Here is a 17,333-nt window from a genome sequence, read left to right on the forward strand (position 1 = left end):
AGCCATGCTGGTTCAGTATGCCTTCAATTTTGAATAAATCCCCAACAGTGTCACCAGCAAAGCACCGCCACACCATCACACCTCCTCCTCCACGCTTCACGGTGGGAACCAGGCATGTAGAGTCCATCCGTTCACCTTTTCTGCGTCGCACAAAGACACGGTGGTTGGAACCAAAGATCTCAAATTTGGACTCATCAGACCAAAGCACAGATTTCCACTGGTCTAATGTCCATTTCTTGTGTTCTTTAGCCCAAACAAGTCTCTTCTGCTGGTTGCCTGTCCTTAGCAGTGGTTTCCTAGCAGATATTCTACCATGAAGGCCTGATTCACACAGTCTCCTCTTAACAGTTGTTCTAGAGATGTGTCTGCTGCTAGAACTCTGTGTGGCATTGACCTGGTCTCTAATCTGAGCTGCTGTTAACCGGCGATTTCTGAGGCTGGTGACTCGGATGAACTTATCCTCCGCAGCAGAGGTGACTCTTGGTCTTCCTTTCCTGGGGCGGGCCGCATGTGAGCCAGTTTCTTTGTAGCGCTTGATGTTTTTTGTGACTGCACTTGAGGACACTTTGAAAGTTTTCCCAATTTTTCAGACTGACTGACCTTCATTTCTTAAAGTAATGATGGCCACTCATTTTCTTTATTTAGCTGCTTTTTTCTTGCGATAATACAAATTCTAACAGTCTATTCAGTAGGACTATCAGCTGTGTAGCCACCTGACTTCTCCACAACGCAACTGATGGCCCCAACCCCATTTATAAGGCAAGAAATCCCACTTATTAAACCTGACAGGGCACACCTGTGAAATGAAAACCATTTCAGGTGACTACCTCTTGAAGCTCATCAAGAGAATACCAAGAGTGTGCAAAGCAGTAATCAAAGCAAAAGGTGGCTACTTTGAAGAACCTAGAATATGACATATTTTCAGTTGTTTCACACTTTTTTGTTACGGTATGTATATAATTCCACATGTGTTAATATAAATATATATACATATACATACACACACACACACATACACACCCATTGTTAACACAAAGATGGCAACTCCTGATGGAAGTGCAATCATAATGAAGTAATTATGATTTAGCCCCCTGAGCCTCAGTACAAATGTTCTAATTATGTAGTCGAGATACAGTCAGCTGAATTTCCACAGGGACACCAATCCCAGGAGGTAAGTACTAACTGACTGAATAGTAGAGGAGAAGATGTCAACACTGTATAGTGGGAAATACATGCCGACACAGGGCTAGGCATAGAACCAGATGTACAGCAACAACAGTGACACTGCAAGTCTTCTTTTAAGAGACAATCTGTCACCAGGATAAACTGCTATAAAGGTGGGCAGCTAAAGCGGGCCATAAACATTAAATCTACGTCTAATGAACCCACCAATTTCGGCAGGTGCAGTTGACCACATAATGTGTTTGGTATCCTCTTGGCTCTTCCTCAATGACAGAAGTCAGGGGAGAGAAAGGTTGGGTATGTTGGTTTTAAGTGCCATACCTCTGGCAGTGGGTCACATAAATAATGCTGCAGTCCTATCAACCTAAAGATCATGGGAGACCTAGAATTCGTACCCCCACTGAACAGTAACTGATGGCATACATATACTAGCACCTTATTCATTTGCATATTTTCAAAATCTGCTCAAATCTGTGAATCCAAGACACCATCCACATCAGTATGCTCCAGTACCTACAGATACCTATTCAAATAAATTAAAACAGAGATATGAATGTAACTTACAGATTTTTAGATTTGTAATTCGTATGAACACTCACTCCTGGGCTATCCCACCCCTCGGGCCATGTAAAAGGGACTTGAATCTTTACAGATGAGTTAGAGGTGTGCAAAAATTGGCTACTATGACCAAGTTCATCTTCTCTGAAGGTGGATTTGCGGGGCCCTTTTGGGAATACTCGTTCCTGTGAAGCTCGTTTCCCACCAATCTGCCTATCTAAATTTGACGCTGATCACCCGATGAATGAGCGAAATGCTTATTCATTGGGCGATCCTGACTTTTGTGCAGGCACATCAATTGTTGTTTCTGGGCAGCAGATCGTGCGGTCCAAACAGCGATCTCCTGCCCAAAAACTATGATTCTGTATGAGGACGAGCAATCGTAATTGCAATTCTTCGTCCTCATACAGTGAGATGGCTGCATGTAAAAATGCCTGGCTTCCTTTAGTGAACGAGCAGCCGACTGTCAGGAAGGACCACTTTCTTCTAAACAATCGGCTGCAAAATTGTGCAGTGTAAACCCGCCTTAAGGATGGTATTACACTGCCCAATTTTCAAGCAGTGCGAGTGCTGATGTATGATAATCATCCATTGGCGCTCGTTTGCACCAGCCTGATTTACACAGGCCAATGCAAATGCTGAATGAGTGGGGTACGATTGCTACCACAGCTGTTCCTTCCTCATTTTCTTCTATAGATGATCGATAGCACATCCCTGATTACAGAGAAGATGTGCTGACAACAATCTGCATCTTTTATCTTGATGAAAGATATCCATCAGCCGATGGATGAGTACTCGTATTCCATATATCTGGCCAAAGTGTGTTCAGTGTAATAGGGCCTTAAAGGGGCTGTCTGCATTTTAGTATTGATGACCGATCCTCAGGATAATTGATCAATAGAGCTGAGCAAAGCGAGCTTCGGATGCTTAATCTGAAGTCGCTTCGTTCAAAACTTCGGAATAATACTGTACGGAGATTCACCTCCGTACAGTATTAGAATGTATAGCCTCTGATTAGCCTTAGTTAGTTTTTATAACTTCGGGACTTGATTTTTACACTGGAAAACCACTTTAAAACTTGAAACCGAACTTGGCTTCGGTTCCGAGGTACTAGTCGGCTCAGCCGAGCCCATACATTCTAATACTGCACAGACTAATCTCTGTACAGTATTATTCTGAAATTATGAAGAAGCAACTACGGATTCAGCATCCAAAGCTTGCTTGGCTCAACTCTAGTCATCAATATCAGATCAGCGGAGGTCCAACTCCCGTCACCCCCACTGATTAGCTGTTTGAAGAGAAATCCCTGCCCCGTTTACCTGCTCGCCGCAGCAATTGCAGTGGTGGGCAGGTGTAATTACAAGTATGGCGTCCCCATTCACTTCTGTGGGACAGATCCGTCCTATTCACTTCAACAGGCAGAGAAGGCATCGCTCATATAGCAGCTGATCAGCGCCAGGAGTCAGACCCCAATCTGATCCGGATATTGAGGATAAGTCATCAATAGTAATACGGCTGGTCTGATTGGTCCATGTGTGTCCACTCAGCTGAAAGGAAGTATTGGATATCAAACACTTACCTTTTCACCATAGATGGATTGTACAGATAGATCTTCATGAATTGCCTTTCTTTTTCATGGTATCCGTAGAAGGGGCTACATAAAAAAAAAAAAAAAAAAGGCACTGTTAGGATAGGTCAGATTGTTAAATCCTGAAGAACCACATTAAGGCCTGGTTTGCTTTAGCTATAAATGAACAGCCACTCAACCTAACACCTGCAGTGCCATATTCCACTAGGCGCTGGCACCATGACAGCTAGCTGCATCAACAGGGGCAGCCTGCAATCTGCTTGCTTCTAAAGGTGAAACTGCCGGACCACTGCAGCCACAGGAAAATGATGTCCTATTACTGACGATGAAAGGCAGAATATCCAATAGGCAGTCAACATGACACATTTTGGGTGCTGCAAACCCAGCCGCAACGCTACTGTAACTTAACACATTCACTTTCTGTTCAAACATATGCGCTTAAGATAAAAATAATAGCAAGTCAGCGCTGTTAATTGTGATTAGTCATTACTAAGTATGAAGCGAGACCCAGTGGCGTATCCCACTGAAACCATTTTTCAAAACCACTAGTTTCACACTAGCGTTCAGGAGATCCGGCAGGCTGTTCCCTGCTGGACAGTCTGAACGCGCGTGTGTGAAACTAGCCTAAGGAATGTAGACCACGTACAATGTTCTGTGTGGACAAAGATTGGGGTGCTGGGTCCATGTAGTGTGACTGTCATTCAACCAATCTGCCACACAGAAAGCTATTCTAGGCAGCTATGCAGCTTGTGGACCATGCTTTGAGAACATCATAATTACTATTGTATTAACATATAAATCATTATACGTATGCTGCCAAATAGTTCTTCCCACAATGTGCTAGTCTGACACTATAAACCACAGTTTCTTAACCTGTTGTACACTAAGGGGTACATGACATATCTAAAAATCTGTGTGGTGAGCTTCCGAACTTCCTCCTTCTTGTTGTACTCTTGCAGGCTGACTCCGGTAGGCTCTGTGCATGCTTGCTTTGAGAGCCTTTATCTGGGGTTCTGTTGGCTATTCAGGCAGTTTTGACAGCAAGAACGTCACAATCTATTCTGCATCAAAATTCTTGCTGTCAAAAATACTGGATCCTCAACAGATTCTTATTAAAGTCAACGGGGGTCACCAATGTATACAAGTAATGACTCTGTTCAGACCAAAGCATCTTCCATGTAGTTTTGCAGGATAACGATGCCTTTTATCAAGGTCAAAAGGTGGTTTCAACTATGGAGGAACTGCTGCCAGCTTCTTCTATTATGTTGTCATTGTTATGCCAATTCTGTTATGGGGTCACCGTTGAAAGCTGGCTTTTGCAATGGGGGCATCTTTGGAAGCTAGCTTTGGTGATGGGGGCAGTAATAAGCACTAGCTTTTGTTATGGGGGCACTGTTAAATACTGGAAATTTCCATTCGGATATTAGCTACTCTAATAACCAACTGTCTGCTGTGAGCAGGATTTGGAATGCATGTTCTTTCAGTCTTTGGAAGTAAAGAAGCGTGTTTTCATGCACTGACTACAAACACAGATTAACTGGTGACGATGGCTAGAGATAAGCGTTCAGCACATCATATTTGTTTGCAATCTACTCATATTCCCTTAATTTTTCCCTGTTAGGCAACTCTGTAAACCAAACATTTAAATGTCTACAAGCCAAAGTTTCCCTGTAATTTTATAGAGAATACTCTATCCTGAAAGAACGAGGGCAGTACTCGCTCCCATATGCTTAGCAGATGTAGGCTGCTCCGGCATAAGGCCGTTTCCTCAAAGATCAATCATCATGTAACCATGACATAGCATACACAAACGCACCGTAGTATATATACTGATGAAGCTGTACACTCCAAAATGATAAGAAATAATGGATTTGTAGTACATTATGTCTACACATATGACTGTATACTCACACTCCAGAAACCAGGGTGATCTTGAACACATGCTGAACGTTGGCGGACGGATTGGCTAAGGCCACATTAAGAGCCCGGTCAATGCTGAAGGCCACCTGCCTGAGATAGCGTTCTGGATCCTTCTGGCCATACCCATCATATGGCACATACAGGTAGGGAAAGATACCATGAAGATGCAGGCATGTCTTCTGACCTAAAAAAAAAAAATACAATATGAAATCTACTTAATCTGGTCAGTTATTACTCTGGCATGCTTAATGCATTGTAAGGCTACTTTCACACTAGCGTTCGGGCGGATCCGTTCTGAACGGATCCGCCCATAATAATGCAGACGGAGGCTCCGTTCAGAACGGATCCGTCTGCATTATATTAGCTAAAAAAAGCTAAGTGTGAAAATAGCCTGGGACGGATCCGTCCAGACTTTCAATGTAAAGTCAATGGGGGACGGATCCGCTTGAAGATTGAGCCACATTGTGGCATCTTCAAACGGATCCGTCCCCATTGACTTACATTGTAAGTCTGGACGGATCCGCACGCCTCCGCACGGCCAGGCGGACACCCGAACGCTGCAAGCAGCGTTCAGCTGTCCGCCTGTCCGTGCGGAGGCGAGCGGAGCGGAGGCTGAACGCCGCCAGACTGATGCAGTCTGAGCGGATCCGCCTCCATTCAGACTGCATCAGGGCTGGACGGCTGCGTTCGGGTCCGCTCGTGAGCTCCTTCAAACGGAGCTCACGAACGGAAACCCGAACGCTAGTGTGAAAGCAGCCTAAAACTGTAAACCACGTAAAAATATAATCTGCCAACTATACAACATCGAGGTTTGCCCTGGGCATTATATCCCACTAATTCTGACAGGAATCGACAAATGATCCAAAATCCGATCCTTTGTTTTCCATTTCACTTTTTAGGACAGCATTCACACATGCCTCCCAAAGTCTGGGTTAATAGCTTCTGACCAAATGACTGTGTGGGACTTTATTAGACAGAGAAGAGAACAAGGGAAAGAATCTCAAAACTCTTCTGGAATCCACTGGCAGTGACAATGATTTGCCTATAGCTGGTAAAGATGGAGCCTAAAGTAACTAGTTCATGACCACAGGACAAGAGGGCATTGCTCTAGCAGAACCCTGAACTTAAAGGGGTTCTGCACTTTCATTTCACTGATGATCTATCCTCTGGATAGATCATCAGCTTCTGATCGGCGGGGGTCCGACACACGGGACCCCCGCCGATCAGCTGTTTGAGAAGGCAGCTGCGCTCCAGGAGCGCCGCTGCCTTCTCACTGTTTACCGCCGGGCCGCCCGCCCACTGACGTCACGACTTGTATCAACTAGAGTGGGCGCGGCTAAACTCCATTCAAGTGAACAGAGCTTAGCCGCGCCCACTCTAGTTGATACAAGTCGTGACGTCAGAGGGCGGGCGGCCCGGCGGTAAACAGTGAGAAGGCCGCGGCGCTACTGGAGCGCGGCTGCCTTCTCAAACAGCTGATCGGCGGGGGTCCCGGGTGTCGGACCCCTGCCGATCAGAAGCTGATGATCTATCCAAAGGATAGATCATCAGTGAAATGAAAGTGCAGAACCCCTTTAAATAATTAATCTTCAAAAAATAATACATTATAAATATATATTGAAAATAATTAATCTTTTTTTAATCGGAGATAGCCGAGTTTATGGATGAAGTCCATATGACGTCCCTGTTGAATTAGTCTTTTTTAGCAGACCCAATGCCTTCAATGTGTCCATGGTCCACATTTCTAAGCCAAGAACAGGAGATGTTCTATTGTTTGTGCAAAGCGGATGCAATACTGACGTCATCCATATTTTGCGGACAGCAAAATACATTCGGTCACGTGTATGAGGCCTAAGAGAATGAATGGAGTAGCATGCTCGACCTGCTGCTCCATCAGATCGGGGGGGATGAGACCGCTGCTCTTTGCATCGGTGGGGGTCCCAGTGATCGGACCTCTACCAATCAGTTAGTTATAAGTAGTTAACTTAAAATCTTGGTACAACCCCTTTAATTAAATCTGTATATCCTCAATAATTTGCTGTGGAAGGCCCTGGCGACATCTGCATTGTAGGACCCAGTGGAAGCCTCCGTAGCAGATTTATCAAAAATGTTAGGTGCCAACTGCCATCATTTAACGGATCTGTCACTGCCGCCAATTTTGTTGTTTTACTCTATGGCAAATATGAATGCAGAAGTGAACACAGCCTGATTTGTATGAAATCCTAAGTTCTTTGCAGTTCTTTAGCATATACATAAATATATTCCGTCAAATTATTTTGAGTGCCATTTTTCTTGAATCTTTGGGCAAGCACTGTGGTCTGCAAGCGCTGTAATTATTTTGACGTCCGCCGTGGGGGTCAAGCCATTTGTGAAAAGCCCCTCAATAGAAGGGCAAAAATGCTATTTTCTCTAAGTACATATCCCCAGCAAAATATGAAGAATTAACATGTAAGACTAGATGTACAGTGTGAAGGCGTGCCGGCAGCCACAATCCGTTTTTTATTTCCTATTACTGAATAGAAACTTGCCATCTTGCCAGAAAAGAAACAAAGAAAAATCAGCAGCAGTTCTGCCATTAGCAGCAGGCTTCTACACATCCCCCAATTTGCTTAATACTGCTATTTCATTGCTAATGTTCAGACCCTTCACCCCCCTGCCCACCACACTGAGATATTTACAGTTACCAATATGCATAGGTGAAGACATTAGGTAAATGACCACAATCCTAAATTATTCTCTATATGTGCAGTAACTACCGTAATTAAATCGACTGTGGTAAGAAGCAAACTGGAAGAATATCATTGTGTCACATGTCGTTCCCAAATGGTAAATTGGTCTGATCACTGCATGTCATCACCATACCCCGCCATGATTCAAGCGAACGGGAACAAGGCTGTAATACTCAGGACCTTGGTTCTGAAAAATAGGATGTTCTGACCCACAAGCAATGCAGCACCTTCACACAGATGATCGGTGGGTGCGCTCAGTCAAGCACATGTATGAAGTGAAAAGGGAGGAGAAAGCCGCTGCCAGACACCTCATCTCCTCGAGAACAAAAGGATCAGACGGTTGAAAACCAACTTCCACAATCCTTATCTCACCCAAAATTGGTCATCGGGGCAGGGTTGGTTGGCCATAAAAACAGATAGCCAGCTGAATCCTCCGAAATCAGTGGGTTTGTCCAACATGTATATGGCCAGCTTAAGTCTTGCCATTGAAACGTGGAATTTCCTCTCGATGTAAAGAGGTATCTACCAAGGAAGAGAAGCATCTCTCTAGCACCACCTCTATATTCCCTTGTCAAATCCCTTGTTGGAAAGTCAAATTTTGACTTATTGGGAACCACTATAGAGAGATAGTTTTCTTTCTTGGGAAATCCCTCTTTGCGCATTAGGTTCTCATGGAGCATTGCAAATAAGTCTCCAGACCATGGAGAACCGCCAATAAGTCTCCATACAGGAATGATCTCTTAAAGGAGATTCAGCCAACTGCCTAAGTACATTCAAGGCATCACCCCCAACCAGCCAGAATGCTACTCCATACTGACGAAGGGAAACACCCTGAAACAGCTGACTACGGATGGATATCTGGCTTGGCTATATTCCCTTGTCAAATCCAAGGCTTTTTTTGGAAACTGGATTTTTACTCATAAAGAGCCACATCCAATAGGTGGCACTAGTGAGATGTTTCTCTTCCTTGGGAGTACCGTAAGTCTCCATACAGGATTGGTCACTCTAAAGAAATTCAGCACTCTGACCTCTCTAGAAGTAAAAGAAGACGTTGCCTAGACTCACAGCCTAGCAGTTTGGTGGAATTTTGATCCGCACCTCCCTAAGCTTATTTGGAGTATGAAACGCAAGTTTATTTCTAAAGTTTGAACATTCTGTAGACACTTGCCAATTTCACAAGTGACTCTGGGGGTATAGGTCAAAATTCTATCCAATCCCTACATGCTCTTGAAAGCTATGTGGAGCATAAACTGTGAGCCACATCTGGATCTCTGATGTCTACTCCTGGGATGGCAGAAACATTCCACATTTCAACACCGCATTAAACCAAGAGGCACCTTCAAAAATGCATACATAGAAGCAGAATTTTTACACTGTGAATTCTGCTCCCCTGAAATGCAAAGGGCAAATCCGAGGTAAAATCAGCACATCTGTGGAAATCGGTGGCGGTAAAAAGTCTGCAGCAAAAATGTAGTATTATATGGCGGCCATTCAGATGATTGCCATTTCTATAAAACTGGGGTGACAAAGTCCGTCAAAAAGGAAGGTGAGGGTACAGAATAGCTGTTCACTCTGGCTCACAAAAGGGACTCACAAAGTAGACACCCCCTCTATGATGCCCTAACGGGGCATATGGACCTGTGTTCATGAGACAACCTCTTTAAACGCTTGCTCCCACATGACATAAATCGACAACATTGTATAGCAGCAGCAAAGTGGAGGAGATTAAAAAAAAAAAATGTCCTACATGTGGTGCAAAAAGTGTCCGTCCTGGAAACCACACAAAACTTGACGTGTGGTGCAGACTTAAAATCAGTAGCATGTCAATTTATGTTCTGGGCATCCGCAGTGGATTGGAATCTGTTTGAAACAGGAAATTGCCTCTCAATCTTGTGGCTGGTGGGTGCGTATTAGGGTTGTACCAGGTTTCGAAGTATCGATACTCAATCGATACTTTCAGACCCGGATCTATATGATACCGGATCTTAATATTTACCAATACTAGGCTGCGCAGCCTAGTATCAGTTAAAGAACATGGCACGCACCGCTCTCAGTCCCTCCCTCCCCACTGTGATGCGGCTGCCACCAATGGGGAAATAGCAGGGAGGAGCAGGGGAGGGGCTGTGGCCACTGCGCCATCAATAAATGTAAAACACATGAATTCAAGTATAGGCAGTATGTGATACCGCTGCCGACACCCGGCCTCAATAACAGGGCCTGCGATCCGCGGCAATTAACCCCTCAGGTGTGGCACCTGAGGGGTTAATTGCCGCAGTTTGCATACCCTGTTATTAAGGTCGGGTGCCGGGTATGTGATACCGCTGCCGGCACCCGCTGCCTCCTATACTTTAATTAATTACATTCATTGTTATAGTCATTGGTGGCAGTGGCAACAGGGTCCCCTCCCCTTCATTGGTGGCAGTGGCAGTTCCAATCGGAGCTCCAGTAGTGTAATCGTGGGGGCTACTGAAGCCTTGACTGCCATGGTAATCTCTCTGCTGCTGTGCGCACAAAGCACAGGGCAGCAGGGACAGTGTGAAGTCCTATTCACCCTAATAGAGCTCTATTACGGTGAATACGACAAGGGTTATAGCCCCTAAGGGGGCTAATAGTAATAAAAAAGTTAAAAAAATAACATTAAATAAAATAAAAAGTAAAAAAAACACTGAAATACTAAAAGTTTAAATTGTCCCTATCCCAATTTTACATATAAAATTTACAAACAATAAAAAATAAACATATTACATATCACGACGCCAGAAAAAGTGTGAACTATTAAAATACAAAAAAAATATTTCCTATGCGGTGAATGCATGAATGAACAGAAAAAAAAATAAATCAAAACTGCGCAATTCACCATTTTTAGTCACCTAGCACCCCCCAAAAAATAGGATAGGACTGTTCTATTATGGGCTGGACATTCCACAAAATATGGAATGCACACAGCTTTTTTTGGCGTTTTATTTTATTCGCGTGGTATCGAATGTTATCAAGTATCGCAATACTTTTTTATGGTGTCAAAATCGAATCAAAGTTTTGGTACAGTGATAACCCTAGTGCATATATATATATATATATATATATATATATAAAATAAACAAACACACACAGTATACACTACGTGCAGAATTATTAGGCAAATGAGTATTTTGACCACATCATCCTCTTTATGCATGTCGTCTTACTCCAAGCTGTATAGGCTCGAAAGCCTACTACCAATTAAGCATATTAGGTGATGTGCATCTCTGTAATGAGAAGGGGTGTGGTCTAATGGCATCAACACCCTATATCAGGTGTGCATAATTATTAGGCAACTTCCTTTCCTTTGGCAAAATGGGTCAAAAGAAGGACTTGACAGGCTCAGAAAAGTCAAAAATAGTGAGATATCTTGCAGAGGGATGCAGCACTCTTAAAATTGCAAAGCTTCTGAAGCGTGATCATCGAACAATCAAGCGTTTCAAGCCCATGAACTGAGAAAAGTCAAGCGTGCAGCTGCCAATATGATACTTGCCACCAGTTTGGCCATATTTCAGAGCTGCAACATCACTGGAGTGCCCAAAAGCACAAGGTGTGCAATACTCAGAGACATGGCCAAGGTAAGAAAGGCTGAAAGACGACCACCACTGAACAAGACACACAAGCTGAAACGTCAAGACTGGGCCAAGAAATATCTCAAGACTGATTTTTCTAAGGTTTTATGGACTGATGAAATGAGAGTGAGTCTTGATGGGCCAGATGGCTGGATTGGTAAAGGGCAGAGAGCTCCAGTCCGACTCAGACGCCAGCAAGGTGGAGGTGGAGTACTGGTTTGGGCTGGTATCATCAAAGATGAGCTTGTGGGGCCTTTTTGGGTTGAGGATGGAGTCAAGCTCAACTCCCAGTCCTATTGCCAGTTTCTGGAAGACACCTTCTTCAAGCAGTGGTACAGGAAGAAGTCTGCAAGGTAAGAAAAACATGATTTTCATGCAGGACAATGCTCCATCACACGCGTCCAAGTACTCCACAACGTGGCTGGCAAGAAAGGGTATAAAAGAAGAAAATATAATGACATGGCCTCCTTGTTCACCTGATCTGAACCCCATTGAGAACCTGTGGTCCATCATCAAATGTGAGATTTACAAGGAGGGAAAACAGTACACCTCTCTGAACAGTGTCTGGGAGGCTGTGGTTGCTGCTGCACGCAATGTTGATGGTGAACAGATCAAAACACTGACAGAATCCATGGATGGCAGGCTTTTGAGTGTCCTTGCAAAGAAAGGTGGCTATATTGGTCACTGATTTGTTTTTGTTTTGTTTTTGAATGTCAGAAATGTATATTTGTGAATGTTGAGATGTTATATTGGTTTCACTGGTAAAAATAAATAATTGAAATGGGTATATATTAGTTTTTTGTTAAGTTGCCTAATAATTATGTACAGTAATAGTCACCTGCACACACAGATATCCCCCTAAAATAGCTAAAACTAAAAACAAACTAAAAACTACTTCCAAAAATATTCAGCTTTGATATTAATGAGTTTTTTGGGTTCATTGAGAACATGGTTGTTGTTCAATAATAAAATTAATCCTCAAAAATACAACTTGCCTAATAATTCTGCACTCCCTGTATATGCATACATACACATACACACACCATTGACTAAACTTCATTGTAAAAGACAAATTCTTCTAGTTACAACATATGCATTTCTCCTGTAAGAATGGACAAAACCAAGAAAGCATAAAAAATGACCAAGAGCCTAAGGGATTATTGTTATTTCTGCGTCAATAGCGTAAAAATATATCTACAATTGTCTGGTACAGCTATGTTACCACAAGAGATGTCATGTTAATTGCTGCGTCTAGACATTTTCTCTAAAGACCAAAGAAAAGAATAAAAGAATAAAAGCACTGGTATACTTAATATAGTTTACAATATCCACTGCTACAATGTGTTAAAGAGGACGTGTCACCACGAAAAGCAGTGAGATCTGCAGGTAGGATGTTATAGTGCAGGAGGAGCTGAGCAGATTGATATACAGAGATTGCAGTCACTGTATATGGGGAGGTGTTATAAATGAATTATTGTATTCTGTGTGTAAGTGTGTATACAAAGCTGTCAGTCACGATAGTTATACATGGGGGAGGAGTTATCAGTGGTTGATAGCATTTTCTGTGTAAGTGGGTATACAGACATAGCTGTCAGTCACTGTTAGTTGTACACAGGGGAGGTGTTATCAGTGACTGACAGCATTCTCTGTTTAAGTGTGTATACAGGGTGGGCCATTTATATGGATACACCTTAATAAAATGGGAATGGTTGGTGATATTAACTTCCTGTTTGTGGCACATTAGTATATGTGGGTGGTGTCCATTTTGAATCCAACTTTTGTTTTTTTCAATAGGAAGAGGGTCATGTGACACATCAAACTTATTGGGAATGTCACAAGAAAAACTATGGTGTGCTTGGTTTTAACGTAACTTTATTCTTTCATGAGTTATTTACAAGTTTCTGACCACATATAAAATGTGTTCAATGTGCTGCCCATTGTGTTGGATTGTCAATGCAACCCTCTTTTCCCACTCTTCACACACTGATAGCAACACCGCAGGAGAAATGCTAGCACAGGCTTCCAGTATCCGTAGTTTCAGGTGCATATGCTGTGAAGATACGAGATGTGCAGCACCTGAAACTACGGATACTGGAAGCCTGTGCTAGCATTTCTCCTGCGGTGTTGCTATTAGTGTGTGAAGAGTGGGAGAAGAGGGTTGCATCGACAATCCAACACAATGGGCAGCACATTGAACACATTTTATAAGTGGTCAGAAACTTGTAAATAACTCATGAAAGAATAAAGTTACGTTAAAACCAAGCACACCATTGTTTTTCTTGTGACATTCCCAATAAGTTTGATGTGTCACATGACACTCTTTCTATTGAAAAAGCAAAAGTTGGATTCAAAATGGCCGCCATGGTCACCACCCATCTTGAAAAGTTTCCCCCCTCACATATACTAATGTGCCACAAACAGGAAGTTAATATCACCAACCATTCCCATTTTATTAAGGTGTATCCATATAAATGGCCCACCCTATACATAGATAGCCGTTGGTCACTGATAGCTGTACACAGGGGAGGTGTTATCAGTTATACCATTCTCTGAGTAAGTGTGTATACATATATAGCTGTCAGTTACTGATAGCTATACACAGGGGAGGTTTAGCAGTGGATGATAGCATTCTCTGTGTAAATGTGTATATACAGACAGCTGTCAGTGACTGATGGCTATAAACAGGGGAGATGTTATAGGTGATTGATAGCATTTCCCTATGTAAGTATGTATACACAGGAAAGCTGTCAGTGACTCAGTTATAGACAGGGGATTAGTAATCAGTGATTGATATACATAGATATGTCAGTCACTGACAGTTGTACACAGGGCAGGTGTTATCAGTGATTGATAGCATTCTATGTGTAAGGGCTCATGCACACAAACGTATTTTCTTCCGCTTCCGTTCCGTTTTTTTTTTTTTTGTGGACCGTATGCGGAACCATTCACTTCAATGGGTCCGCAAAAACATCGGAAGGTACTCGGTGTGCATTCCGTTCCCATATATCCGTTCCGCAAAAAAGTAGTGCAGGTCCTATTATTTTCCACAAATCACGGTCCGAGGCCCCATTCAAGTCAATGGGTCTACATAAAATACAGAAAGCATAAGGAACACATCCGTATGTCATCTGTATTTTGCAGATCCATACTGTAGAAATGCTATGCCCAGCCCAGATTGCTCATGTGTTTGGTGATTAATAAGTTACTGTTTCCGTTCCACAAAAAAACTTATCGCATACGGAAACCATATGGATATGTTTTGTGGAATAACGGAACAGAAGAGGACTTAAATCAGATACGGAACAACGGATCCGCAAAACGGTTGTGTGCATGAGCCCTAACTATGTATATATAAATAGCTGTCAATGACTGATAGCTGTGCACAGAGAAGGGGTTATCAGCGATTGACAGCATTCCCTGTGTAAGGGCCCTTGCACACGCGAGGGGGCCATATGTCCCGAAGCGGTATTGATCGTGTGCACGGGGACACCCAGCATCATAGATTACAATGATGCTGTGCACGTCGGGCCGCCCGCGGTGCTATTGTCCTGCACATATGAGTGCAAAACAATTGTCCGGTGGGCGACCCAAAGTGCACAGAATCACAGTAACCTATGATGCTGTGTGCTACCCTGCACACGATCATTGCTGCTCCGGGACATATGGCCCGATCACGGACCTTTTGTCTCGGAGGGCATACGGTCGTGTGCAAGGGCCCTAAGTCTGTATAAGTATAGGGCTGTCAGTAACTGATAGAAGAAAGATTGTTTGGCTAATATTCACCTCTCTGCTGCACAACAGACCCTGCAGTTTCCACTACACTGATACAGGATATTAATGGCCTATCCTGAGGAGAGGCCATAAATATAAAAGAAGACCTGGCCGCAGCACTGACTGGTCCTCCATGCATCACATGACCCAGTGATGTGACACATGGGGGAACATGTCACCCCTGCAGCTCATGACTGGCTGCAGTGGCAAGGAAATGTGCCAGTGGAGCCTGGAGCAAAGCAGCAATGGATCTGGAACCCAGTGGCAGGGAGCAGTTAAGAATGTTGCCCTCCACAGGTATGGCAACGTGGGGAGGGGGCTGGCCGAAAGACCCCTAAAGGTGGACAACCCATTTAAGGCTGAAAAAATAATGACATCAGATGATCCAACGCGACTTTTCATCTAGCACTGCTCTCATGGTTAATATGGTCAGCTTAATCTAGGATATTTCTTTTAAGCTCTTCAAGAACAAGTTCAACATGTCTAGTGCCAGAAAGAGAAGACACAGAGCAGCATTTCCTTCAAGATTCATAGCTAAATATGGTAAGAACTGAGGGCAGACCTCATCGACGCCGATACTTAGACGCTTAGTTGACCGTCTTGATAAATCTTTTCCATTTAGTATTTAAAGGGGTTGTGCAGCAAATTAAATTGACGACCTATCCCCAGGACAGGTTACCAATATCTCATCGGCGTTGGTCCGAGATCCGGCACCCCCGCCGATCAGCTGTTGGATGCAATGACCAGCTGCTTCCTGGTCATTATACTGCTTTTTGTCTTGGAACTGCAGTGTAATACAAGTACATGCGCCATTCAAGTGAATGGAGCAAATACTTGTAATTAAACAACCCTGTTGATCCACAGGAGCTGATGCGTAATACAAAGGAAGCAGTGCTCGCATGGAGCAATGGCTCCTCTTCAAACAGCGGAATGGCGGGGGGTGTCAGACCCTGCCGATCTGATATTGATGACCTATCCTGAGGATATGTCATCAATATAAATCGCTGCACAAACCCTTTTAATATTATGGGGGCTCATAATGGGGGCTGATAAATGGCATTGGGGGCTGATCTGAGGTCTTACTGGGGTCTTATTAACATTTGGGGGTCTGATCTGAGGTCTGATTGAGGGTCTTATTCACATTGGGGGTCTGATTGGGGCTGTCAGATGAGGTCTGATTAACGTTGGGTGTCTGATTGCTGGCCTGATCTGAGGTCTAATGAAAAATAGTTTTTTCTTATTGTCCTCCTCTAAAACCTAGGTGTGTCTTATAAAAGGTGAAAAATACAGTAATTAATTTTGCAGAAGTCTACTCTCTCCCCTTCAGATGCCCAGATAGGCCTCTGCTGTGCGATCGTGCTCAACGTATTATTGGCAGGAGGAAATCCTTCCTTATAATGATTTTTTTTTTTTTTAAACCCGTTTAGTTCCGCCGCATTATGGAATAGCACGGCACTATTTAAACCGGCGTCTCATGACACGCCGCAGGTCGGCAGATATCCTGGACCTCGGTGGGGCTGGACGCCGGTCAGTGGGACATGTAAATGTAAGTCATTATTGCCTGCATAGCGTTTTCCACTGGGTCTCTTTTCCTTTCAGTGTAACGCTGAGTAAGGCTTTTCCTTTCTAAGTATCATCTTATCAGTGAACCTTCCTACTACAGATTATATATATATATATATATATATATATATATATATATATATATATATATATATATATATATATATATATATATATAGAGAGAGAGAGAGAGAAGGAAAGTCCGCAGCACTCCTTTAAGTAAAAAAGTGAAATTTATTCACACATGTCAGACAACGTTTCGGTCCTCTCACAGGACCATTTTCAAGTCAAGTGTCACTTGACTTGAAAATGGTCCTGTGAGAGGACCGAAACGTTGTCTGACATGTGTGAATAAATTTCACTTTTTTACTTAAAGGAGTGCTGCGGACTTTCCTTCTCTACTAATTTTGTCCCATATCGAGGGACCACCGC

General features: G+C 43.3%; 1 protein-coding gene across 1 annotated transcript in view; it reads right to left on the minus strand.

Annotated features, from left to right (window-relative positions):
• REV3L (REV3 like, DNA directed polymerase zeta catalytic subunit) overlaps positions 1–17,333 on the minus strand; it is a 205,877-nt gene that overhangs the window by 109,302 nt on the left and 79,242 nt on the right. Inside the window, exons 2-3 of the mRNA XM_044291751.1 lie at positions 5,240–5,432; positions 3,320–3,394 (exon numbers count right to left, since the gene is read on the minus strand). Coding sequence (XP_044147686.1) covers positions 3,320–3,394; positions 5,240–5,432 — 268 coding nt within the window. The remainder of the gene's footprint in view (positions 1–3,319; positions 3,395–5,239; positions 5,433–17,333) is intronic.

This window comes from Bufo gargarizans, chromosome 4, assembly GCF_014858855.1.
Source record: "Bufo gargarizans isolate SCDJY-AF-19 chromosome 4, ASM1485885v1, whole genome shotgun sequence".
Lineage (NCBI taxonomy): Eukaryota > Metazoa > Chordata > Amphibia > Anura > Bufonidae > Bufo > Bufo gargarizans.